Genomic DNA, 21,824 nt, shown 5'->3' on the forward strand with positions numbered 1-21,824 from the left:
TTTCATGTAAAAATACTTTTTCGGCAGCCGTTTCGGAGCAAACTCGATTTTCCAATAATAACAAGCATAGCTTAAATTGCAACAAAATAATTGATGGTGCCCTATAATCATCATAACTTATTTTATCTGTAAATAATCTTAATTCCTTCTAGCATGTAAAAATTCATATAAAATTGAAAAGAAATATTGCACAGAGAAACTGAAATATCGGGAGCTCACTTGAAAATTTAATTCTAATTGAAACAAATTATAATCAATGTTGGTATTGAACTTTTTTAATGCTGATCTCAATATCTTGCTGGTTTTAGATCGCCTACAGTGCTCACAAGGAGTTTTACGACAGCCACAATGTCCTCCAAGAGCTTCCCATTCCTCCGCAGGTGATCTACGTCGAAGCCACGGTCACAGAGTTGCGTGTGGACAACTTGATGCCTTTCACTAGCTACCAGGTGAACATCACGGCCATACCTCAAGACGAGAGCTTCAGACCACCGGCCAAAATAACAGTCACGACTGCTATGGCAGGTTGGTTTCTTTCACTTTAAGAAATTGGAGAAAACATTTAAAAGGAGAAACAATAAATAGACACTTAATTCGTAACATGAAAAGACATCAAGCAGTCAAATGACTGACTTTTTTCCCCAAGCATTCAGAATAGATTCTGACGTAGGTTTTCATGGAACATTTTCTCCTCCTTCGAGAGGTCGGCCTCTTTCCGCTGATTTAACCGTTAACCCTTAACAACCGTGAATGCGGACTACTTTGGCTCACATTTTGACCTTTTTCATCTTTTCGTAATAGTTTTGCTATTATTCCTATTTCTAAGCTTTGGTGACCAGTTTTACACATCTAGAATACTCTCATTTAAATTTTTGAGAACTTTAGTAATTTTTAGTAATTTTAGTAAGATTTGCTAGTTATCAATTTTTTTCCAAGTTGTTATTTCCCTTTTTATTTGTTACTTCCTTTTACAAACAAGGAAGTAATGCATTCGCGAAAAAAACTTCACTCAAAAATCGGCCTTAATTTCCATTTTTCTCACCACCGAATGAATGTTGAGTTTTTTTTTTTTTTTTTTCGACCCGATCACACGTGGATATATGCCTAGGAACGTACAAACACCCGAAATATCCATTTTGACGTCTACCGAGCTAATTACAACGAATTTTCTCGTGACGTCCGTATGTATGTACGTATGTGTGTATGTGCATATGTATCTCACATAACTCAAAAACGGTATATCCAAGAAAGTAGAAATTTGGTACGTTGACTCCTAGTGGGGTTTAGTTGTACACCTTCACTTTTGGTTGCATTCGGATGTTCTTAAGGGGGTCTTTTGCCCCTTTTGGGGGGGGGAATCATTGTTAATTTCGATGTAAACTCAAGTTGTGTTATAATTTGTCGGACACTTGGCGATATATTGCCAAGTTTTGTCTCCAACTTGGCGACAAATTTGCGACTTTTTTTAAATTTGGTTTCAATTTGGCCCCTGTTGGTGATATTTAGAGAGTAAACAATTGAATCACATTAAAATTGCCGATAATGGGGAAGTGACATTAAATTGGGGTTAAAAAAAATCATGTGATGCACACATCAGCTCGTTTTTTACTTGGGCCAATGTTACCTTTGCAAGGATTTTCTTTTTTTTTACGTGTCCAGGATTTTTTTTACTATGGTCCAGAGCAGAGAAAGCGTTCAGGTGTTCACGCTCATTGTTACGTAGCCGCATAGCTGGAACTCTGGTGATGTCAGGACACCTATACGGTGGAGGTGTGCGGCAAGGTAATCATGAAAGCTGCCACACTGACCGCACGCGGTACGTTGTGATTTGGGGCACCTCTGGAATCGAGGCTCTCCCAATTCTTGTCTAATGAGTCTCTTCAGCCTCTGACAGCTCCATCTTTGAACTGCTGATTTTATTGAAAACTTTTTTTCTCAAATTGCTATTCGGTTCGAGTTGAAGATAGTGGCACGCTCGGATATCACTCCAATCAGTTACATAGTCCATAGCTTAACCCTGTCCTTTTGTAGGCACATTCAGCTTGTATCCATTTCGATTGAAGAAATTAATTCTTTTCAGACTTCTAGCTTGTTAATTATGTCATCCCTTTTCCAGCACCCAAGCCCATGGTGAAGCCTGATTCTTTTGGAGTAGCCAACAACATGGAGATCACAGTTGTGCTTCCACAGGCATCCGAAGAGTACGGCCCGATCAGCCATTACTTGCTGGTTGTCGTTCCTGAGCAATTTGCCGACAAAGAACCGGACGATTTCAGCATCGAGGAGGTAATTACCTATTGAAAATCTTATAAAATTTTGTAATACACTATGATGTGGATGATTATTGCTATGGAACACAAGCTTTCGATTATCTGCGTGTGTATTAACCGATTTTTTGGATTATCCGTGCAGTCAGAAATATAACTGATTATCCAGTTTTCCGAGATTTTCTGTCTCTTAAAAAACTCCTTGCAGTCTAGGAGCTCAATTGGTACCATACTGTATGCAAATAAATATCCAACTATACACATTCTCGATTGTCTGGATTAGCCGATTTTTGGATCATCTGTACTGTGTGGTTTTCCGATATTTTCTGTGTCTCTAAAAATATTCGTTGTAGAGGAGCTTAATTAGTACCGTAGAGTGTGTGCAAATAAATATCCATTCAACAAAACCCATTCCCGATTATCCGTGTCTAAATTAACTGATTTTAGGATTATTCGTACAGTCTGAAATACAACTGATTATACGGTTTTCCATGATTTCTGTGTCTCTTTAAAAAATCCTTTGCTGCCAAGTAACTCAATTAGCACCGAAGAGTGCATGCAAATAAATATCCAACTGTACGCACACCCCATTATCCGTGTGTGAATCAACCGATTTTTTGAATTATCTTTGAAATCTGAAATATAACTGTATCTGGTTTTCCGAGAAGACCAGATACAGTTCTTCTGTGCCACTAATAAGAAAACGCTTGCTCTGTAAAGGAGTTCAACTGGCACCGTAGAGTGAGTGCAAATAAATAATCGGTTATGCGCACTCCCGATTATCCGTGTGTGAATTATCCGACTTTCGAGCTATCCGTGCAGTCTAATCACAGCCAGGTTTATATCAATGTTTTTCCCCCTTAAGCGTTCTCTTTCTTTCCACAATTTCAATGTACGTAGTTGATTACCCTATGCTTTCGAAAGCTATATTGCATAAATATCAGACTAGATTTTCACCTTTTTTTATTCATACCATATGTAATACAAACAGAACACAAATAAATCGAAACATTTAAAACATTTACTCCGTAATGCATCACAAAATAAAGAATCTTTAAAGTTTGAAATGTGCATTATCGTAATATTAAGTAAAACAGAATTCTAAAAAATGAGCGTTAAATAAACTGACAAAATGAAAATAAAAATCATATTCCAAATGAACTGAATTGAATACAGTCGATATGAAGAAAGTCTTAAATTAGGCAGGCTTTTAAAATTAATCATATAAAATTTACTTGTATAAGCGTTTAAGTTTAAATGATATTTCTAAATGTAATTAGAAAGGAATTCATCTAAATATATTTGGAATAAAGCAATTTTTACATTTGAAAGGATTTAAAAAATAATCATTCCTGATTACGTTACATAAATGTTCAAAGTTAAATAATATTTCTAAAACATACCGAAATAATAAACACGAAGACTACTACTTGATCCGATAGAAATTTTAGAAAAATAAAAAGTTTATATCAAGTCAAAAAAAAAAATTATACGTGAAAAAAAGCAGCCGATAATGTTTTTTACCAGACACGGGAAAATATTTTCTCAATTTAATTTTTCTCAATTCTCTATGTCACGCATGAAAAAAATAGGATTATTTTAAAAGAGAAGCGAAACGCCTCTCGTGGCTTAAAAAAACACTAAGCACTCCGTGATTTTACACCTGTTTTCTTGCATTTCAGCTTACTGCAACTAAACCAGACCAAACTGGGCCCTTCATAGCAGCCAAATTTCTTCGCCGAACCATGCCAGAAAGTTTTTCTCTGGGCGACGGAAAGATGTACATGGGTTTTGTGAATCGTCACCTTCTACATGGAGTGCGCTATAAAGTGTTCGTCCGTGCAAATGTGGACACTCCTCACAAAGTAAATTTCTTTTCTACCTCTGTGTACAATTGCTTTTTTATTAAATAACTGTACTATTAAAGCACTAACTAGGTGAAGTGAGGAAGTATTCATCATTTCACTATTTGGCGCTATTACAATACCATAATTCCGCGATCCTTTTTACTTCCTTTTGCAAAAAAGGAAGTATTGCATTTGCAAAAAAAATTTCACCCAAAAATTGGCCTTAATTTTCATTTTGCTCACCCCCAAATGAATGTTGAGTTTCTTTTTCGATCGACCACACATGCATATATACCTTAGAACGTATAGACGTCCGAAATAATCATTTTGACGATTCCCGAGTTAATTACAACGAGTTTTCTCGTGACGTCTGTATGTACGTATGTATGTGCGGATGTGTCGATTTTATACATACCCAACATTCTCGACTTGACGCAACCTTCTTTAGACAAAAACAGCATCCATCACACAATATCTATCATTCAGCCCCTGGCATTAATCATTTATGCCCACCTAGGGCAACGCCACCTAGTAGATGGCGCTGCCTGGGTGAGGGGGAGTCATAGCCCTGACTGCGCCAATGAAATGTTTAGGGGAGCGTTTTGTGGGGGGGGTTCCCGACTTGGGGGGGGGATCCTCGTGATATTTTGAGCGGTACGCCCTTGCTTCTGAGGAGGGAGGGCACCTCTGTATTAATTTGAAGTTTGTCGTTTTGAATTGAAGTTATGTTTTATGAAATTATAATTGTGATAGGAACCATTTGTAGAAACAAGAAACCCAACCAGTAGAGTCCTAACGCAATTCGTGATTATGAAAAACATATTTTGAATTCAAGTTGCCAAAATGCAAATAAATGCCAGGGGCTGAATGCTTAGAGCTGGATTTCTTTATCTTTTGGCTCCAAAAAGGGGATAGAAAGAGATTTAAAAGCACTCCCATTCCTACTTAGTAAAGAACATATGCGTGCTGAAGCACAACAATAGGCTGAAGTGCCAGTCACAGGACCTGATTACCGCACAGGCCTACTAGACCTGGGACTGGGGCCTCCTCTTCCTAAGGGGCTCCAGATTACTTAAAAAATTATGCACAGCATTACAACTATACAAAAAATACACACATTTTTTAAATAATAGCCTTCAGGGGGCTTCCAAATTATTGTGGGCCTTGGGCCTCACTTTTAGTTAGTCAGGCCCAGGCCACTCACTGTTATATTGTAAATTTTATTAAATACTTTTGTGCGTGAAAGGTAAAAAAAAGAAATAAAAACATTAAATTTCCCAAGTATCAGATTACTGCAAACGCGTGTTTCGGTATTACAGGCATCCCCTTTTTCAGTGAAAAATAAGTGAGCTTATGGATGAAAAGACATAAGACAAAGCCGCTTTTTTCGGATGTCTTTTCATCCATAAACTTCGACTCAGACTAATTTGCCCCAAAATCAGTCCGAATAACATTCCGAAGGAACATTCACGCATTTAGTCTATTGTTACAGAACGATCGAACGTTCTCCCCATTTAAATAACGAAGCGGGGGCAGTGCCGCGTGTCAGTTTTCGAATGCTAACTGCCCTCACTCAATTTAGATTTTAAATCAATAGTTAATACGTTTTTCCGAAATTTTGAGTTATGTGACTTTCGTTGCCGGAGTGCGATTTATCTTCAGTTCTTTAACTATTTCAAAAAAGTAAAAAACTATAGTTTAACCCTGACAAGAAACAGAGCATTGTTTAAATGTCCGCATTACTCTGGGTAATCCATATTTTAAAGGCTTTTTGCCAAACCAAATGTACATTTCAAAGCTCAAAACGAGCGCATTAAGCATTTCGAATAAAGCGTTTCAGAATACCAGTGACGTCACGCCCTTTTGAAGGAACATTCACGCATTTAGTCTATTGTTACAGAACGATCGAACGTTCTCCCCATTTAAATAACGAAGCGGGGGCAGTGCCGCGTGTCAGTTTTCGAATGCTAATTGCCTCGAGCACACTCGAAAAGTACCCCCTCCTCGATTCCAAATAAAATGAATTCCAACCAGCTTCCGGGACAGCCTTCATTTATCACCAAAGCTCTTATTCGGATTAATCTCGGAATGTTATTCGAAATAAAATCCTCCCCCAACCCCCCGGAATCAGAAATGAATCTTCCCGGAATTCTCTCTCTTGGAATCTTGCCCAAACGAAAGAGACCAAAAACCCTTTGAATGTCCTTAGCATCATCTAGAGTTGAGGACTATAATTTTCGCCCTCTCCCCTGCCGATTGATCAGTTAGAGGCGGGTCCGGCCGAGTTTTTTCCGGATTCTTACAGCTGAAAAGATCGTTGTCAGATTTCTTTATTTTGAGTGAAGACTAAATCTCTCTCATTTTTTTCTTTTCAAACTTTTTCAGAGTTTGTACACGAGTAGTCCGTTTTCAGACAGTCTGAGCCTGGACATGGCCGCAGCTCCCGGACATCCAGTCCTGGTAGGCAGCGGGGGCATTTGGGAGAAAACCGATCGGCCGGACATCTCTGAGATAGACGGCAGCTCCGAGGAGGCTGGGGTCATTTGGATCGTGGCGCCAGTCCTCCTGCTCCTCATCATTGTCACTTTCATCGTTGTGCTGGTTCTTCTCAAAAGGTGAGTTTCGAAGGTTTTTAGAACGGGGAAAATAATCTGTAGGTTTTAACACTCTCGTGACCAAATTATGGAAAATTAGAATAAGGTATATTTTTACCATTTAATGAGCAAAAAAATGCTACTAAATCATGGGCAAAAAAAAAATCTTACCAAAAGCTATCTTTTCTGCTCTTCACACGTGCCTCTCATATGAGGTCCAATAAATTATTTTTCATTTTTTTGGAAGTTTTTTTTAATGTAATTTAAAAATCGTCGCATATCTTTCGAAGGTAAAATAATACATACCTCAAAAAAAATCATTAAGTAGCAAAAATAGTGAGCTAATCTATCTTGAATGAATGATGTCACTGAGTAAAAAAAGAAAAAAACATATTTTTGCGGATATTTAAAAACCAAAATACCGGTAGCTGAAGAAAGAGCCCCACATGAACTTCAGGGTGACAAGAGTGGTAAAGATTGCTTTTTCTTTCTTTTTTTTTTTTTAAAGCTGTATAACCGTTATTTTACATTAGCTCTGGATGTAGAAAATGCTCGTTAAATCCGACCACTCGCTATATCCAAATTCAAACTCAGAACAAAAAAAAATTAAGAGTATTGCTGCTGAAATAGCTTGAAATTACTCATTGGCTATCTTTTATTCCATCATTAAAAACTATTATTCCCCTGAACTTCATGATTGATTTTGATTTCGCTTATCACGTAAAAAATTTAGAAGAAAGCTGTTTGTCTCAATGTACGTGAGTGGTTTTAATAACCAACCCAACACGCCCGTGGCAGGACCGGGTTAACCATATAGCAGAATTAATTCTTCAAGCCCCACGTGGAGGCTTTACCATGAGAGAAAAAAATTATCAAAAACAATTCTGTGTTAAACTTTTTTTTTATAAAAGCAAATCTAACTTTTCTCAGCAAAAATAAACTCAATTTCTGTTTGTGCCCGGGCCTCCACGTATTAAAATCATTCTCTGCACGTTAGTGATTTAAGTAGTTTAATTAACACGATCTTGAGCTTACGCATTGACTTTCCAAAGTACCGACTTAAAAAATTATCCTCTCCAAAGGATAGTGATGGGTTCAAGGGCAGATACAAGGGCAGGGTCATGGAGGTCGTGACCCCCCCCCCCCTAAAACAGACGACCATACTATCCACCCACATTGTGTTCAAACACTTTATGAATGAAATGCAAACGATTGCAGTAATATTTACAACTCAATAATTATTTTTCAAAGTAAATATTTGAAATAGTTCTTATTTTCATCGTTTATGAAATTTATTTGCAATGTTTATATGCTACTAGGTGCGTTTTTCCTGGTAGATTTAGTGCTTTTTATTGATACCCATGCAGTCTCAGAAAATTTTCGAACCCAAAACTGTATGTTTATTTGTAGCGGGCAGGGGAGGGTCATTCTTCAGCATGCCCCCCCCCTAAAAATCGTAGTCTGTATCCTCTCCTGATTTTTTTATCGCATTATGACGTAAAATTGCAATATGTGTAGTAATAGCTAATTGCAGTGCACTTCTTGGACGGTACCCCCCCCCCTCCGTATTATAAGTTATTTGTAGAGCACGTTAGAGAAATATGTTGCTAACCTGTGCGTTATAACAACTCTCACAAAACTTTTTTTATGCATTTATAGATGTAACTATAATGCTTATTTCACCCCATCTGCCCCATCCACGTGATATGTTACTGTCTAGCTTGTTGCTATGACTTCAAAGTAACCGCTGGTCTGTTTATACAGACGCGTTTTTCGGACAATCAGTAAATTCCGAACCCTAAAGAAAAGTAGCTTTTTTGAAATCAGGGGCAGCCAATGAATAAGCATGGTCGCTTGTTGATTAATTGAAGAACCAATGACGTACGTCGAAAGATGGCGACAAAAATTTCTTCGTCGTTACGTTCGGCATGAAACATGTATTAAGTATGACAGCGCTTGAGGTACAAAGATGATTATATTTGTGAAGAAATATTCGTTTCAGTGAAAACGTTGAAAGTTTAAACTCCCATTTTATGCATTTTAGAATTAAAAATAATTTTATTTAAATTTTAAAAGCATTTCAACTAGAAAGCTTCTTGTTCGAAACAAAATCACTTTCCAGTGTTGTTAACCGGATAATTACACCAACTTGTGTGCTTGACATTTATTTCGCTGAAATAAATTTCTTTTTCTGATTTTGTAACTATCAAGTCTTAAATTAAAGTCAGCTTAATAATTACTTTTTTAGAGTTACATAGTTCCAACCAAAATAGTTTTAGTGCTATTTCAAGCATCAAAGAGCAAATAAAATGATCGAAATCATTAAATTCAAATGATTAAAAACTCATCGTCGTAGCCTGATATTAAAAATACTTCATTCACTTTTCTGAATAAAAGCCAATAAATTTAAACTTCATTAAATCTTAAAATGTCTAGAATTGAGTATAAAATAATGTTCCCAGAAAATTACAAATATAGATCGTTTTAAATAAAAGGACTCGTGGAAAAAAATTCTCAGAATACTGAAAGTATTTTTAATTGAATCGGGAAGTAAATATTTCCCGGAATACTTGAATTCAGCTCAAAAGTAATTGGTTACTGTTGACACTTCGAAAATTTTTATCTTCTTTTCTGCTCAAAATCGGAAGAAAAAAAATATGTTATTCAAATGATGCAGATAATAGCAATTTAAATAGCAATTTGGCTTCAAGAATTTTTTGCCTATGGATTCTGTAAAATTATCGTAAGTTACTGAAATAAATTTGCTATTTATAAAAGGGAATGAACCGCTCTTGAAGTATTGCTGAGTGCTAGAAGACAAAAAATGTAAAGTTTAGAAGATTCAATTTTAAATTAGACGGATTATGATAGTTTCCATTATGATTTATGGAATTTGCTATGTAAAACTGATTATATTTTGCTTCAGTTCTTCCTTGTAACATGTATTCTCGCAAGTATAATAATTTATTTTTATTTATTTTTCTTTTCATATCAAATTTTAAATTAGAAGGAAGGATTATAGTTATTCCCATTATAGTTTTGTGGAACTTACTAGAAAAACTAATTGTTTTTTGCTTTGGTTCTTCCTTGCAGCATGTATTCGCGCAAATTTAATATTTTTTACTGTTTGAAAATATTATTAGTTAACTATTTGATTTCTCAGGAAATTATTATCCAAGTTTGGTTGAATGTTAGTTTTTTCTCTTTCGGTGTTTTGCCTACGATATAAATTTTTTACATTTACGCTTGCTAAAGCAGTTGACAGCAACTACTGATTGGCGTCAAGGACTTTACATTTATTTTTTTGCGGAATAATTTAACGCAACGTCATTTTTTGCTTACCTTGCCGTAATGTTTTTAAAGAATGAATAAGACATGAATAGCAGCTTAATGCACCGCAAAAGTATCGCAAAGAAAAAAAAATAAGTCAAAAATATTCTACCTTTACTAATAATAAAGCTCAAAGTTTGTCTGAATATCTGTCCGGATCTCTGTTGGGATGTCTCTCTGTGACACGCATAGCGCCTAAGCCGTTCGACCTATTTTCACTAAATTCGGCACAGAATTAGTTTGTAGCATGAGGGTGTGCACCTCGAAGCCATTTTTGGAAAATTTGATTTTTTACTTTTTCTATTCCAATTTTTAAAACATTTTACCGAGCAAATTATCATAACGTAATATCATTACGGCGATTACTCCAAGCCTGGTACAAGCCAATTGGCGAGAAAATTCACCATACATTTGTAAATATACAGGTGAACCAAATGACCTTTTAATTTTCAACTAGTGGCAAAGCCGTGCTGGTACCACTAGTAATTTAAATAAATATTAAGAAATTAAATATCGGATTGTAGATTTTTGAGATGGGGATAAATGTATGTCTACCGACCTGTCTGTCCCCTCTCCCGTCCCCTCTATAACTTTTAAAGGAAGAGTGATTCGAACCAACCTTAAATGCTCAAAGATCACCTCGTACCCATATTTTATGTATTTCGTTTTTATTCAAACAATTTTTTTGTTCAATTTTGAAGGTAAAAAAAAAATAACTTAGCATTAGCGCTTACGAGGAAATTTAAGGCAAATGCCGAACCTGAAATTAAAGGCGAATTTTCCTGAAACTAACTTTGTTGAAAAACTTTTGATGAAGAACATGTTCAAAACTGGACGTTCAAAATGAACAATACAAAATATTTTGCCGTTAACGCCTACGGAGAAATTTAAAGCAAATAAAGGTTTCGAACTTGAAGGCGGATTTACTAGAAACAAAAACTCTTGAAAAAGAACTTGGTCAAGAAAGAACGTTAAAAATGAACAGTTTAAGAAAAATTAACTTAAAATCCTTCGGGGAAAATGATAACAAGTATGGTCCGCACAATTTAAGGTGAATTCACTTCTAAGATACTTTGTTGAAAAAAGCTCTTGACGTAGAACAAGTCAAAAATGAACTTTCAAAATGAACAATTCAAAAGTTTTTGGCATTTACGCTTACGGGGAACTTTAAAGCAATTATAGATCCCTTGTTACTTGAAACAAACTTTGTTGGAAAAGGCTTTTGAAAAAGAGAATGTTCATAAATGAACGTTCAATTTGAAAAACACAGTCTTTTTTGCATAAAGAGATGTATATTTTGTGATTGAAAATCAGTCTTAATAATTAAAACGGTATGTTTTACGAAATTTGAAACCTCAACTAATTGAGAAAATATTGATATTATGCTAGAAAATCAGTGTTTGTACATGGGGGAAAATAGGCTCGTTTAGTTCTGGATAAAACATTGTCTAAATTTAAATTGTCATTTTTGCCTACCTACTTACGCAGCATGTCTAAGCGATTTTTTGCAGAAAAGCATCTTGACGTGAAATGAATTCAAGGTAAAAATGAAATTAATAGTACAAGGCGTTTCACGTTAAGTGGGACAAGAAGAATTACATATTTCTTAGACAATGAAATCGTTTCCGAAATTTTAAAAGTACTTTTTTCTGAAAGAGCATGCTTAAAAACATAGGATTTGACCATTTTTTAAATAATTTGACAAAGTTTACAATTTTTTAAAAAATATTTAAGTCGGTGCGCAGACTCAGTTTCATTTATAAATTTTCTGCGCATGATATCAAAAACGATGAACCTCCCTTCACTGTTGCCATTACCGAAGAGCGTAATATTTAATTCACTTCTTTACTCATATGTAGTGCTAACGATTTGGCTGATAGCAAGCGTAGAGCGAAATATTTAATTCGCTTTTTAATAATCATAACCTGGAAATGCGTTAGACAACAAACGTAAACATTCAGGGCGCCATGGGATGCGCCTATGTTTACACACATACCCACACATTCATGCCTACACCGACACAAACACCCACGCCTACACACACACAACACTCATGCCTGCACACAGACACACACACACACTCATACACACACAGACACACACATACACACACACTCATGCCTTCACACAGACACAAACACACAAGCCTACATACACACACTTGTGATTGCGAAAAACATAATTCGAATTCCAGATGTCAAAATTCAAATTAATTTTATCTTTTTTTTTTTCATCTCTTTTCTCCAGACGTCGCCAACTGGCCAAGACTCCAGCCGGCGAGACGACCATGAAGCTGCTGATGAATGTGGCGGACAGAGAGATGGTGGCTCACCCCACCGATCCCGTGGAGATCCGCCGAATCAATTACCAGACGCCCGCCATGCTGAGTCACCCTCCCATCCCCGTCTCGGAACTGGCCAACCACATTGACAGGCTCAAAGCCAACGATAACATCTTGTTTTCACAAGAATATGAGGTCTGTCACTTTCTTTGTATACGAGTTTTTTTTTTTTTTTTTTTCCAAGCTCCGTTTGACTATAAAACAAAAACGGGTGAATATATAAAAAAGATTTCACTATTAAAAGAAAGTTACAATGCATATTATTTCTCCACATAATCACCTTGACGATTTAGGCATTTGTCGTACCTGTGCACAAGCTTTTCTATCATAGAACGTTGCCGCCAATGATTGAAAGTGATTTTTAACGGTGTTTTAGAGACCAAGCCGAGCACATTCTGTGGCGCAACCGTTCTATAACTATAGAATGTAGAGACGATCATGAAACTTCTGGAAATTGCATCGCACGTGAATCTTCGATTTTCCTTAAGGGGTTACAGTACCTCAAAAATGATGAAACGATCAAAAAAAAATTTATTGCTTATTTCAAAACAAAAAACTATTCTGAACACAGGGGAAAAGTTTCAATGCTTTAGTTCAAATATTTAAAAAGTTATGAGTGGTTTTTAGGCCATGCTCCCTATCTGTTCTTATGCAAAAGAAAAACTTCAAATTGCTTTTTCTCGATGATGGTTTTTTTGTGTTTTCATGTCATTAGAATCCCTAAGGATTTTTTTTCTATTAAAGATACAGCTTTAAAGTAATACTTTTTGCACTTGGGATAACATATTTGACAAAACTGTGCATTGGATAAGCATTTTATAAATTACTCTAATGTTTAGAGCATGTTAAACCTTTAAAAACCAAATTTTAAAAAAAACTTTGATTTTTTTTACATAATTGATCAAAGAAAATTTCCGAATGAACTCATAAGCAAATGAATGCACAGATTTTTAGAGATGATTATAGTGATCGTTTTCCACAAACGTTTTTTAAACTAGTGCAAAAATAAAAAAAGCCTTAGGGATTTTAAAAAGTTGAAATTTTCCTCAATTTTTTGAATTTTCAAAAAAAGTAGGCAATATTTTTAAATTTTGAAAATAAATTATTGATTACGAAATAAGTATGTATGTTATGGTTTCAAAGAAATATAAAATTTATATAAATTAAAAGAAATTGCTTGAAAGGTACTGTGACCCCTTAACCGCTTTGTCGACTCGTTGAACAAAGCCGTCTGTAGACACAGACTTGCGTCCCAGATCCCCTTCATCATGCACATTAGTTCTGCTCTCGTTAAATTTTCGGCACCACGTACGAACAACACCAGCACTCATTAAGTTCTCTCCATATACACGAGTTATTCTTCGATGAATTTCCGCTGCCCCGTTACCAAAGATAGTTCACACGCAAAGATGTTCCACTCCGGTAGAAACGTATGTAACCTTCCTTTCGACCCCTGACGAAAAAGTGGTTCGACCAAGAAGCCGACATTAAGGAACAGGTTGGCGAGACAAGTTTGGGAAAAAGCGTGCTTGAATGATCGAAAAGGCACTAAATCGCCAATGCTGATGTTGCTGCATTTGCAATGCGAATCCGGAGGTGAAGATGTTTTCTCTCTTCTCTCCCCTCTGCGGAAGCGCTGAAAGGGAGGTAATTAAGCCTCATTTGTACGGTGGTTCATTGCTAAAGGGTAGTAAAAAAGTCATTGTAGAATCGTCAAGCGTAAGTTATTACGTTAGCGATACGTGATTTAAAAGAATTGGGGCGAAATTAGAATGGCGCAAAAGTATGAAACGAGTAAAAATTTTGAATCCTTAAAATAAATTAATTTTGCCGGAAAAAAAAACATGCGTTGTTTTTCACTTCGAATTTTTTTTTCTTTTTGTCCTTTTTTTAAATCACAATTTGCTTAACACCAGGGCCTGTCATCAGTCGGTGGACCCTGGTATCAGATATTATAAAGAAACCGCTTGTGACCCCCCCCCCCTCCCTTTCACTTATTCATTTTTACGCGACATTTTTACCTCTTACATATCCCCCCCCCCCTCTCTTAATTCTAAAATGAGAGTACTAGTGGGTTGGTAAGCTAACTTTATATCAAAAGTACTAAATAAACGATCAGCAAACTTCAAGATATTAATTAATTAGCATACTAATTTACATCAGAACTAAACATCCGAAATCTAAATATTTTATTTCAGTTACTGGAAAAACCAAAACATACTTTTTCATTGTGTTCGTGTGGTTTTCACTGTGGATTTTTGCAGTCAAAATGTTCTAGACTTTTGATAAACGCTAAACACGTCTGTTATTTGTTCCCAAACGTGCTAAATACCCCTCATGTTGTTGTAAAACAATTGTTAGAAGATCTTCGAAAAAAAGTAATTCATCATTTATTGAATTACCTTCTCAATCAATTTGGCCAGCCTGAAAAATTGAGACGGATGGACATTCTCCATATCCAATTCTAAGTTCCGCAGTACTTCTTAAAGCACGTGAATCAATTATATCACTGATATAGTAGAGATAAGCAATTTGCAATTATTCAAGATATATGCATTTTCTTAAAATCTGAGCTCCCGTTATGTGTGTGTATCTGTCTGTCGCACTCTAGGGCCAAAATGGACGGACAGCTTTATTTAAAAAAAAAATTTTAAAAAAAATCGAAAGGGGAGTTGATCGGGAGTGTTTTTAGCTAGGTTGTGTTTTTGGATGACATTAATTAACGAAGATATTAGTTAAAAACCTCTGAAATGTTTTTCGCGATTTTTGCAGTGAGAACATAGTTAAAAATTTTAAAATTTAATACCAAAATAAAGAGAAATTTTTTCCGCCTTCTGATAAAATGTGTTTGGAGCTTCTATCTTTCATAAAATTCGAATTATGACTTTTTTAATGCAGATTTTAATAACCGCTAAGCATTTATTCACGCGATTGAAAACCGAATGGGGTTGTTTCCTTCAGTCAAAAGTAATACTTTTAGTCACTAAAATTGATTGAATAAGCAAAAATAAATAAATAAATAAATAAATGACATAACCCAAAAAATTCTTTCATTTTTCCAACAGTTATTTTTTAATTAATTTTTTAATATGTCCGATTTTTCAAACAAAGCGTGGTCTTGGTGACGTCACAAATGATGCTCTTTGACGCATCTTTGTACCGCGTTTCCACGTTATGATAATCAAGAAGCCAATTAAAATTGAGCTCTACGCTTGCTATTAACCATATCGTTGCCAATACACGTGAGTAAAGATGCGAATTAAATATTTTGCTCTGTGAATGGCAACACAGAATGGCATTTCATCATTTGTGATGTCATAGACAAGAAATGTAAACAATGAAAGCGCGCAGATTTTAGCATTTTTTTTTTAATATTAAACTTAAACAAATTATTTAAAAAATTGTCAGATCCTGTGTTTTTAAGCATGCTCTTTCAGAAAAAAATACTTTTAAAATTTTGGAAACGACCCCATTCATTGTTGACCAACAAGGGAATTAAAAGCAGTGATTTAAAGTTTTTATCTGTTGCCAGTTTCAATTTAATAGCAAAAAAAAAAAAAAAAAATACTTGACTTTGATTTTAAATAATATAAGACTTTTAAAAGGATTTTCAATTTTCCCTCTTGATTCTGCAGTTGCGACTCAATCGGAGGTTTTTGAAATTTTTAATTTTATCGTTCCTTGTGAATATACGCATTTGCGTTTTATTCCGCAATTTTAACTTTAAGACAATAAAAGTCTTCAGATTTCAAGCGATAAATGTTCGCATTGTAACCTTATCAACTAGAAATCAGTCCGCAGACCTTTTCCACGACACATATATAGTGACCTTTATAACTTTTTCCTGAAAATCACCTTTTCGGACAGCGTTTTTATATGAAGAAGGTTTTTCAAAAAAGTACAGAGATAAATACACAACGTCATGTAACACTTTTAAGAGTTTTTTTTTTTTTTGAACTACTAAAGCTTAACAAAGAGTAAATATTAGGTTTATTTTGCATTCAATATCATAATGCTTCTTGAGAACACAAAAAGCGTTTCCCCAATAAGAAAAATATGCATGTTTGAACACTCAAATCTATGATTGAAAGCTATATAATGATAAGAAATTCTCTTCATGATTTGAGCCGCACTTTTCTTCATTTGTGGTGTCATTTTCTTGGAATTTTCGAAAACTACAGGAATGCTTAAATTGTCCTTTCTGACCCAGAAAGGTTATTTTGTCCTTTTGAGTGCGTTATGAAAAGTGCTTAGTATTTTTTTTTTTTTAATTCTTTTTTAATTCTAATTTAAGCACTTTTATTATACTTGGCCTGATTGTCTCGGAGAAATCTGAGGCCTGGTTTCTCTTATATCTCTGCTATTAGACTACTTAGAGACTTCGGGATTTCACTAAATGATTTGCTTAATCTTAAGGTACAACTTAGCGCTGAAAAAGTAAAATTCTAAAATAAAATAATTATTTAAGTTAAGATGGAAAACCGCAAGTTTCATGTAATTTCCTCATTAAATGTTTAAATATAAAACCCATTGTTACAAATTTTGTTGCCTTTCAACACTAATGTTAAAAGCAATCATAATGAAAATTTTGAATCAAGGCTCCTCTGAAGCAATCATGAAATTAGCAAACATAAATCCTACAGAGGAACAAGGATTAAATTTTAGTGCCTACTGCTTAAAGTTTTAGACACGTACATAGGTTTTTTCCCTTTTAGTGGGGAGCATTTATATGGAAAACGTGAGGGTAAAATTATTCTATTTCTGAAATACATTTACACTAAAAAGAATAAAAGAACAGAATATTTTTAAAAATACCAAGCACTTTTCATAATGCACTCGAAAGGACAAAATAGCTTTTCTAGATCAGAATTCTTGTATTTTTCGAAAATTCTACGAAAATGACACCACAAATGAAGAAAAGTGCGGTTCTAGTCATTTCAAACCAAACTTTCCCAATAACAAAAATATGCATGTTTCAACACTCAAAGTTATGATTGAAAGCTAGATAATAATAAATCCTCTTCATGACATGAGCCGCACTTTTCTTCGTTTGTGGTGTCATTTTCAAAAACTACAGGAATTCTTAAATTGTCCTTTGTGACCCAGAAAAATTATTTTGTACTTTTTGAGTTCATTATGAAAAGTTCTTGGTATTTTTTAAAAAATTCTGTTATTTGTTTGTTTACAAAATAAGTCAATTTTTGTTCTGCGCACTTGGATCGTAATGGAAACACAATGTTGTCAGCCCCGCCTTATCTCGTAACGGATAAACGAAAACCCCGCTTATACGAATAAAATCTCCAGGAACCGAATATTTCCCAATGTTAGACATTTCGCAATGTTAGGGATCCCGCTTAATCGAACAATTTCCCCGGTTAATCGAATAATAGTGATCAGCTTTCGCATATGTTTTAGCTGAGAAAATTTTTGAATACATAAAAAATTAATTAAGAGCAATTACTGAAGCAAAAATTAAAAATTGTATTTTTCGGCAAACAACCGGCGGGGGAAAAAACATTCATAATCCATCAAAGCATATCCACTATTCTATTTATTTTCTTTTATCGTTGCCATTACCAACAGACAGTTGATAATTAAATTAAAAAACGCAACGAAATATAAACATTGCAGAAGATAAGAAATTGATAGATATTAATTGCGTAAAACACGGTAATTGAAGTTTGAAAGGTGCTCCCAAAATACCTTGAGCAAGGAATTCACTATTATGGACCGTCTCCAAAAAATATTAACTGAAAAAAGGTGTCGGAACAAAGATTCACTACCCATAGTTGTAAGTGACATATGATTTTCATACGTACTTTTATTTACTTAGCTTATTTAAAACGCTTTTTAATAAAAAACATGTTTCTTCTACAGCAGTAACTGCAGAAATGATTTTTCAAGATATTTGAAGAAACGCGTTTTGGATTTAATGCTAACAATAGGAAAGTGTTGGAAATAGACGTCTTTTTCGCGCGTTATTTTCAGCGGAAACCAAATAAGCGAGCTTGTACAGTAAAGATAACGCACAATAGATGACAAAAATGCAAAAAAATCAAAAATGAAAAATTTGCAGTTACTGCTTTTCCCCTGCACACGGCAGTACAGTATTGCACCATTGATATCCTTAGACCTCATTAACAATTTCACTGATGATCTCCGGGGGGGGGAGGGGGAACTAACCTTACGGACATAGCTTTTTCTTCCGTGCCTCTGGGGGTGATGGGTAGTGATTGGTGTGATGGGTAGTGATTGGTGTTTTCGGAGGAAAGGAAGAGAAGACAGAACTAATAAGAGAGATGGGGAAGGGGGAAAGCCCGGTAAATGTATCTTTACAGAGTTTCCTAAAAAGTAACAACGACTAGGATCATTCAGCAGTTTTCCAAAAATCATTAGTGGGTCCCCTTATTAAGCGTGCAAGTTGCTCCGATATTCGATAAAGTTCGATAATTTTCCATGATTAAGTAGGAAGAGAATAAGCTTGATCCATTTCGCCGTACGAAACTATTCAAAATAGTTATACCTGGATGGAAACAATTAAAAACTCATGTTTAAAACTATTTTCGTCCCGAAATGTACTCGAGAGAACTCGTACTGAAACTTCACTTTGACAAATTCAACAGAATCTAATAAAAGTGAAAATGTTTTAGATTGTGCAAAAAAAAAAAAAAAATAATAATAATAGTAATAATAATAATTTTTTACAAAGGTCGGTAACATGATAATGAGTGATAGTCTTTCAATGATGAAAAGTAATGAAAGATGTCTAATTTAAAAAATAGCTTTGATCCCACAAATTCAATTCATTTCTGGTGAAATGATTCAATGTTTTTCGTAAAACAATGTTTTTTATGCTACGTAATGTGTACTACAGCCTATATAGAGCTAATATTCTAATGATCAATAGGCAATTTCATTAGTTATTTCCTTTTATATTAAATTTACCTTGACTTCAATCAGTTTGGTATGTATTCTCATTTTCCCAATTGTATTGTTTGCATCAAAAATAAAGATTGCATTAAAAATTTGAGTCAATAAAATTCATAATACACTGAAACACTTTATTACATAAAATAAGAATATTTACATGATTAGTTCATTAGTTTGCTTCCATATCACTACATTTCTTATTGTTGTCAGGGTAACAAATTAATTACAACACTACATTTCACTAGAAATATGCTCAGATGCAATGATAAATAAATTGAAATATTTGTGACATGGGTTTAAGTTACATCCATAGATCAAATGAAAAACAAATAATGGAATTTTTATTCAAAGTGTATTATACAAAAGAATGAGAGCTCAATTACCAACCAGACCAATTAGGCTGTTGGCCATGGGTCCCCAATTTTTAAGAGCCCCAAAAATACTAAAATTGCTGCAGTTTCTATGTAAGAAAATTAAAGTACTCTCCTGAATTTATCTAGTTTTTCATGTGTACAAGTGTGGGTTGCTTTGAATAAGTGATTTAACACCTGAACACCCCTGAAACTACCACCCCTGATTCTTTATTAATGCTTTTGTTTATAAGGTTTGACTGTAGAGGACCCCCAAAAAATTTTGTTTATTGTCTACATTAGTCGGACCCTGAAAATATTACATACAAAGATCCAATTCGTCACACATCACGCAAAGCGAATATATGCATTGCAAGAACTTACAAGTTGACCGCAATTCGGTGAAGCCTTGTTACTAAACTTACTAGATATTTACTTCATGTAGTGAGTTTTTCTGAATGTAACTAGACTGCCAACTGATTATAGCAGAGCAAACATGCTGGAGGCAGTCCTTGTTTCAGAAGCCTACACTTTGATTTAGAAATGCATAAAATGGAGTTAAAACTGCATAATTTGGGTAAAGCAGCTGAAATTATCTGAAAACTAGAGCTGCTAGAGAAACTTTTAAATTTATTTCTTCGTTTAAACCATTTCTTTAAATTAAAAAAAAAGAAGAATTCTCCCCTAAAACAACTCCCGTAGCAGACCAAAAAGGTTATTTTGTTTTTACAACCTCAATGATATAAATCAGCAAAAGTGGAAATAAATAATAATGTTTCTTCCCTCAATGATCAGTAAAAGGGGAAATTTAGGGCGAATTCATTCTGATTAGTCGATGCATTAGTTCGCACAACGCTCAGCGGTCAAACGGCGCGATGACACTTCTTCCAGGCCCACTCAAAGAAAAAAATCGCGGTATCAGTTGCGGTTTTTCAACAGTAGCAAATGAGTACATTAGTTAAAAGAGAGGAACGATTGAACATCTGGAACTCTTCAAATCTTCAGATACAAAAGGCTTTAGAATCTCCATGGGGGGGGTGTCTCCCCGACTCCCGTGAGGAAATGGCAACCCTCCGCCAAGCCAGTTCACCGTTGGCGACGAATTTGTTCCTAAATGTCGGCTTTTGTCCCAAAACATGTTTTCGTTAGTAATTTATTTTCTCTGCGGAGCTTACAAACCGGTCTCGAAGTGAAAGTTCTTCTCCCTTATCTATATTCTTTGCCGTTACCCTCTGCTTGCAAGAAACGAATAACTTCTCAATTCACATTTGACGGGAGTAACTGAGTTGTTTGGACAGGGGTATATGCAGTATCCTAGTACGCAAACCAGCCACCTGCTGCCCATCTGGCTTTCCTACTGTGAAAACGGAGTTTGAAAAAAAAAAAAAAAACCTACGTATATACTACTTACGATCATAATGCCAAACACCTAGTCACAAATCTGACTTCAAACCATAATCCAAACTAAAGTAAGAAATAACAACGTCAAACAGAACAAATTGCAGATTCCTGCAGACTCGTGTTTCGGCGTTAGAAGGAACGCTTTTTTCAATGTAAAAAGTAATGAGCTTATGGATGTAAGGACATCCGACAAAAGTCGTTGTTGGAAAGTCATTCTCGGATGTCTTTTCATCCATAAGCTCATTACTTTTTGCATTGAAAAAGGCGTTCCTTGTCAAACCGAAACACGTGTCTGCAGTAATCTGCAATTTGTGCTTTTTGGCGTTGTTATTTCTGACTTTACTTTTCAGCACAGAGGTATTTATTTATCTCATAATCCAAAGGTTGAAATTCGTTTAAAATCACATAGCAAGTGTAAATTACAAATATATAATTAAAATTGCGCTCTACGCTTTCTATCAACCATATCACGTGAGTAAAAATGTGTGCCAATACACGTGAGTAAAAATGCGAATTAAATATTTTGCTCTGTGAATGGCAACACAGAATGGCATTTCATCATTTGTGATGTCATCGACAGAAGCGTAAACAATGAAACCGCACCCTCTAAAGTATTTTTTTTTAAATATTAAACTTAAACTAATTATTTAAAAACGGTCAGATCCTATGTTTTTAAGCATGCTCTTTCAGAAAAAAATATTTTTAAAATTTTAGAAACGACCCCATTACATATCTGAACAAGCACACAATTAAAGGTGACAATC

General features: G+C 34.9%; 1 protein-coding gene across 2 annotated transcripts in view; it reads left to right on the top strand.

Annotated features, from left to right (window-relative positions):
- Nucleotides 1–21,824, top strand: part of LOC129216260 (tyrosine-protein phosphatase Lar-like) — a 371,862-nt gene that overhangs the window by 320,102 nt on the left and 29,936 nt on the right. For both annotated transcript variants that reach the window (XM_054850461.1, XM_054850462.1), the window contains exons 19-23: nt 309–525; nt 2,117–2,286; nt 3,950–4,132; nt 6,500–6,729; nt 12,286–12,514. In XM_054850461.1, coding sequence (XP_054706436.1) covers nt 309–525; nt 2,117–2,286; nt 3,950–4,132; nt 6,500–6,729; nt 12,286–12,514 — 1,029 coding nt within the window. The remainder of the gene's footprint in view (nt 1–308; nt 526–2,116; nt 2,287–3,949; nt 4,133–6,499; nt 6,730–12,285; nt 12,515–21,824) is intronic.

Source organism: Uloborus diversus, chromosome 2, assembly GCF_026930045.1.
Source record: "Uloborus diversus isolate 005 chromosome 2, Udiv.v.3.1, whole genome shotgun sequence".
Lineage (NCBI taxonomy): Eukaryota > Metazoa > Arthropoda > Arachnida > Araneae > Uloboridae > Uloborus > Uloborus diversus.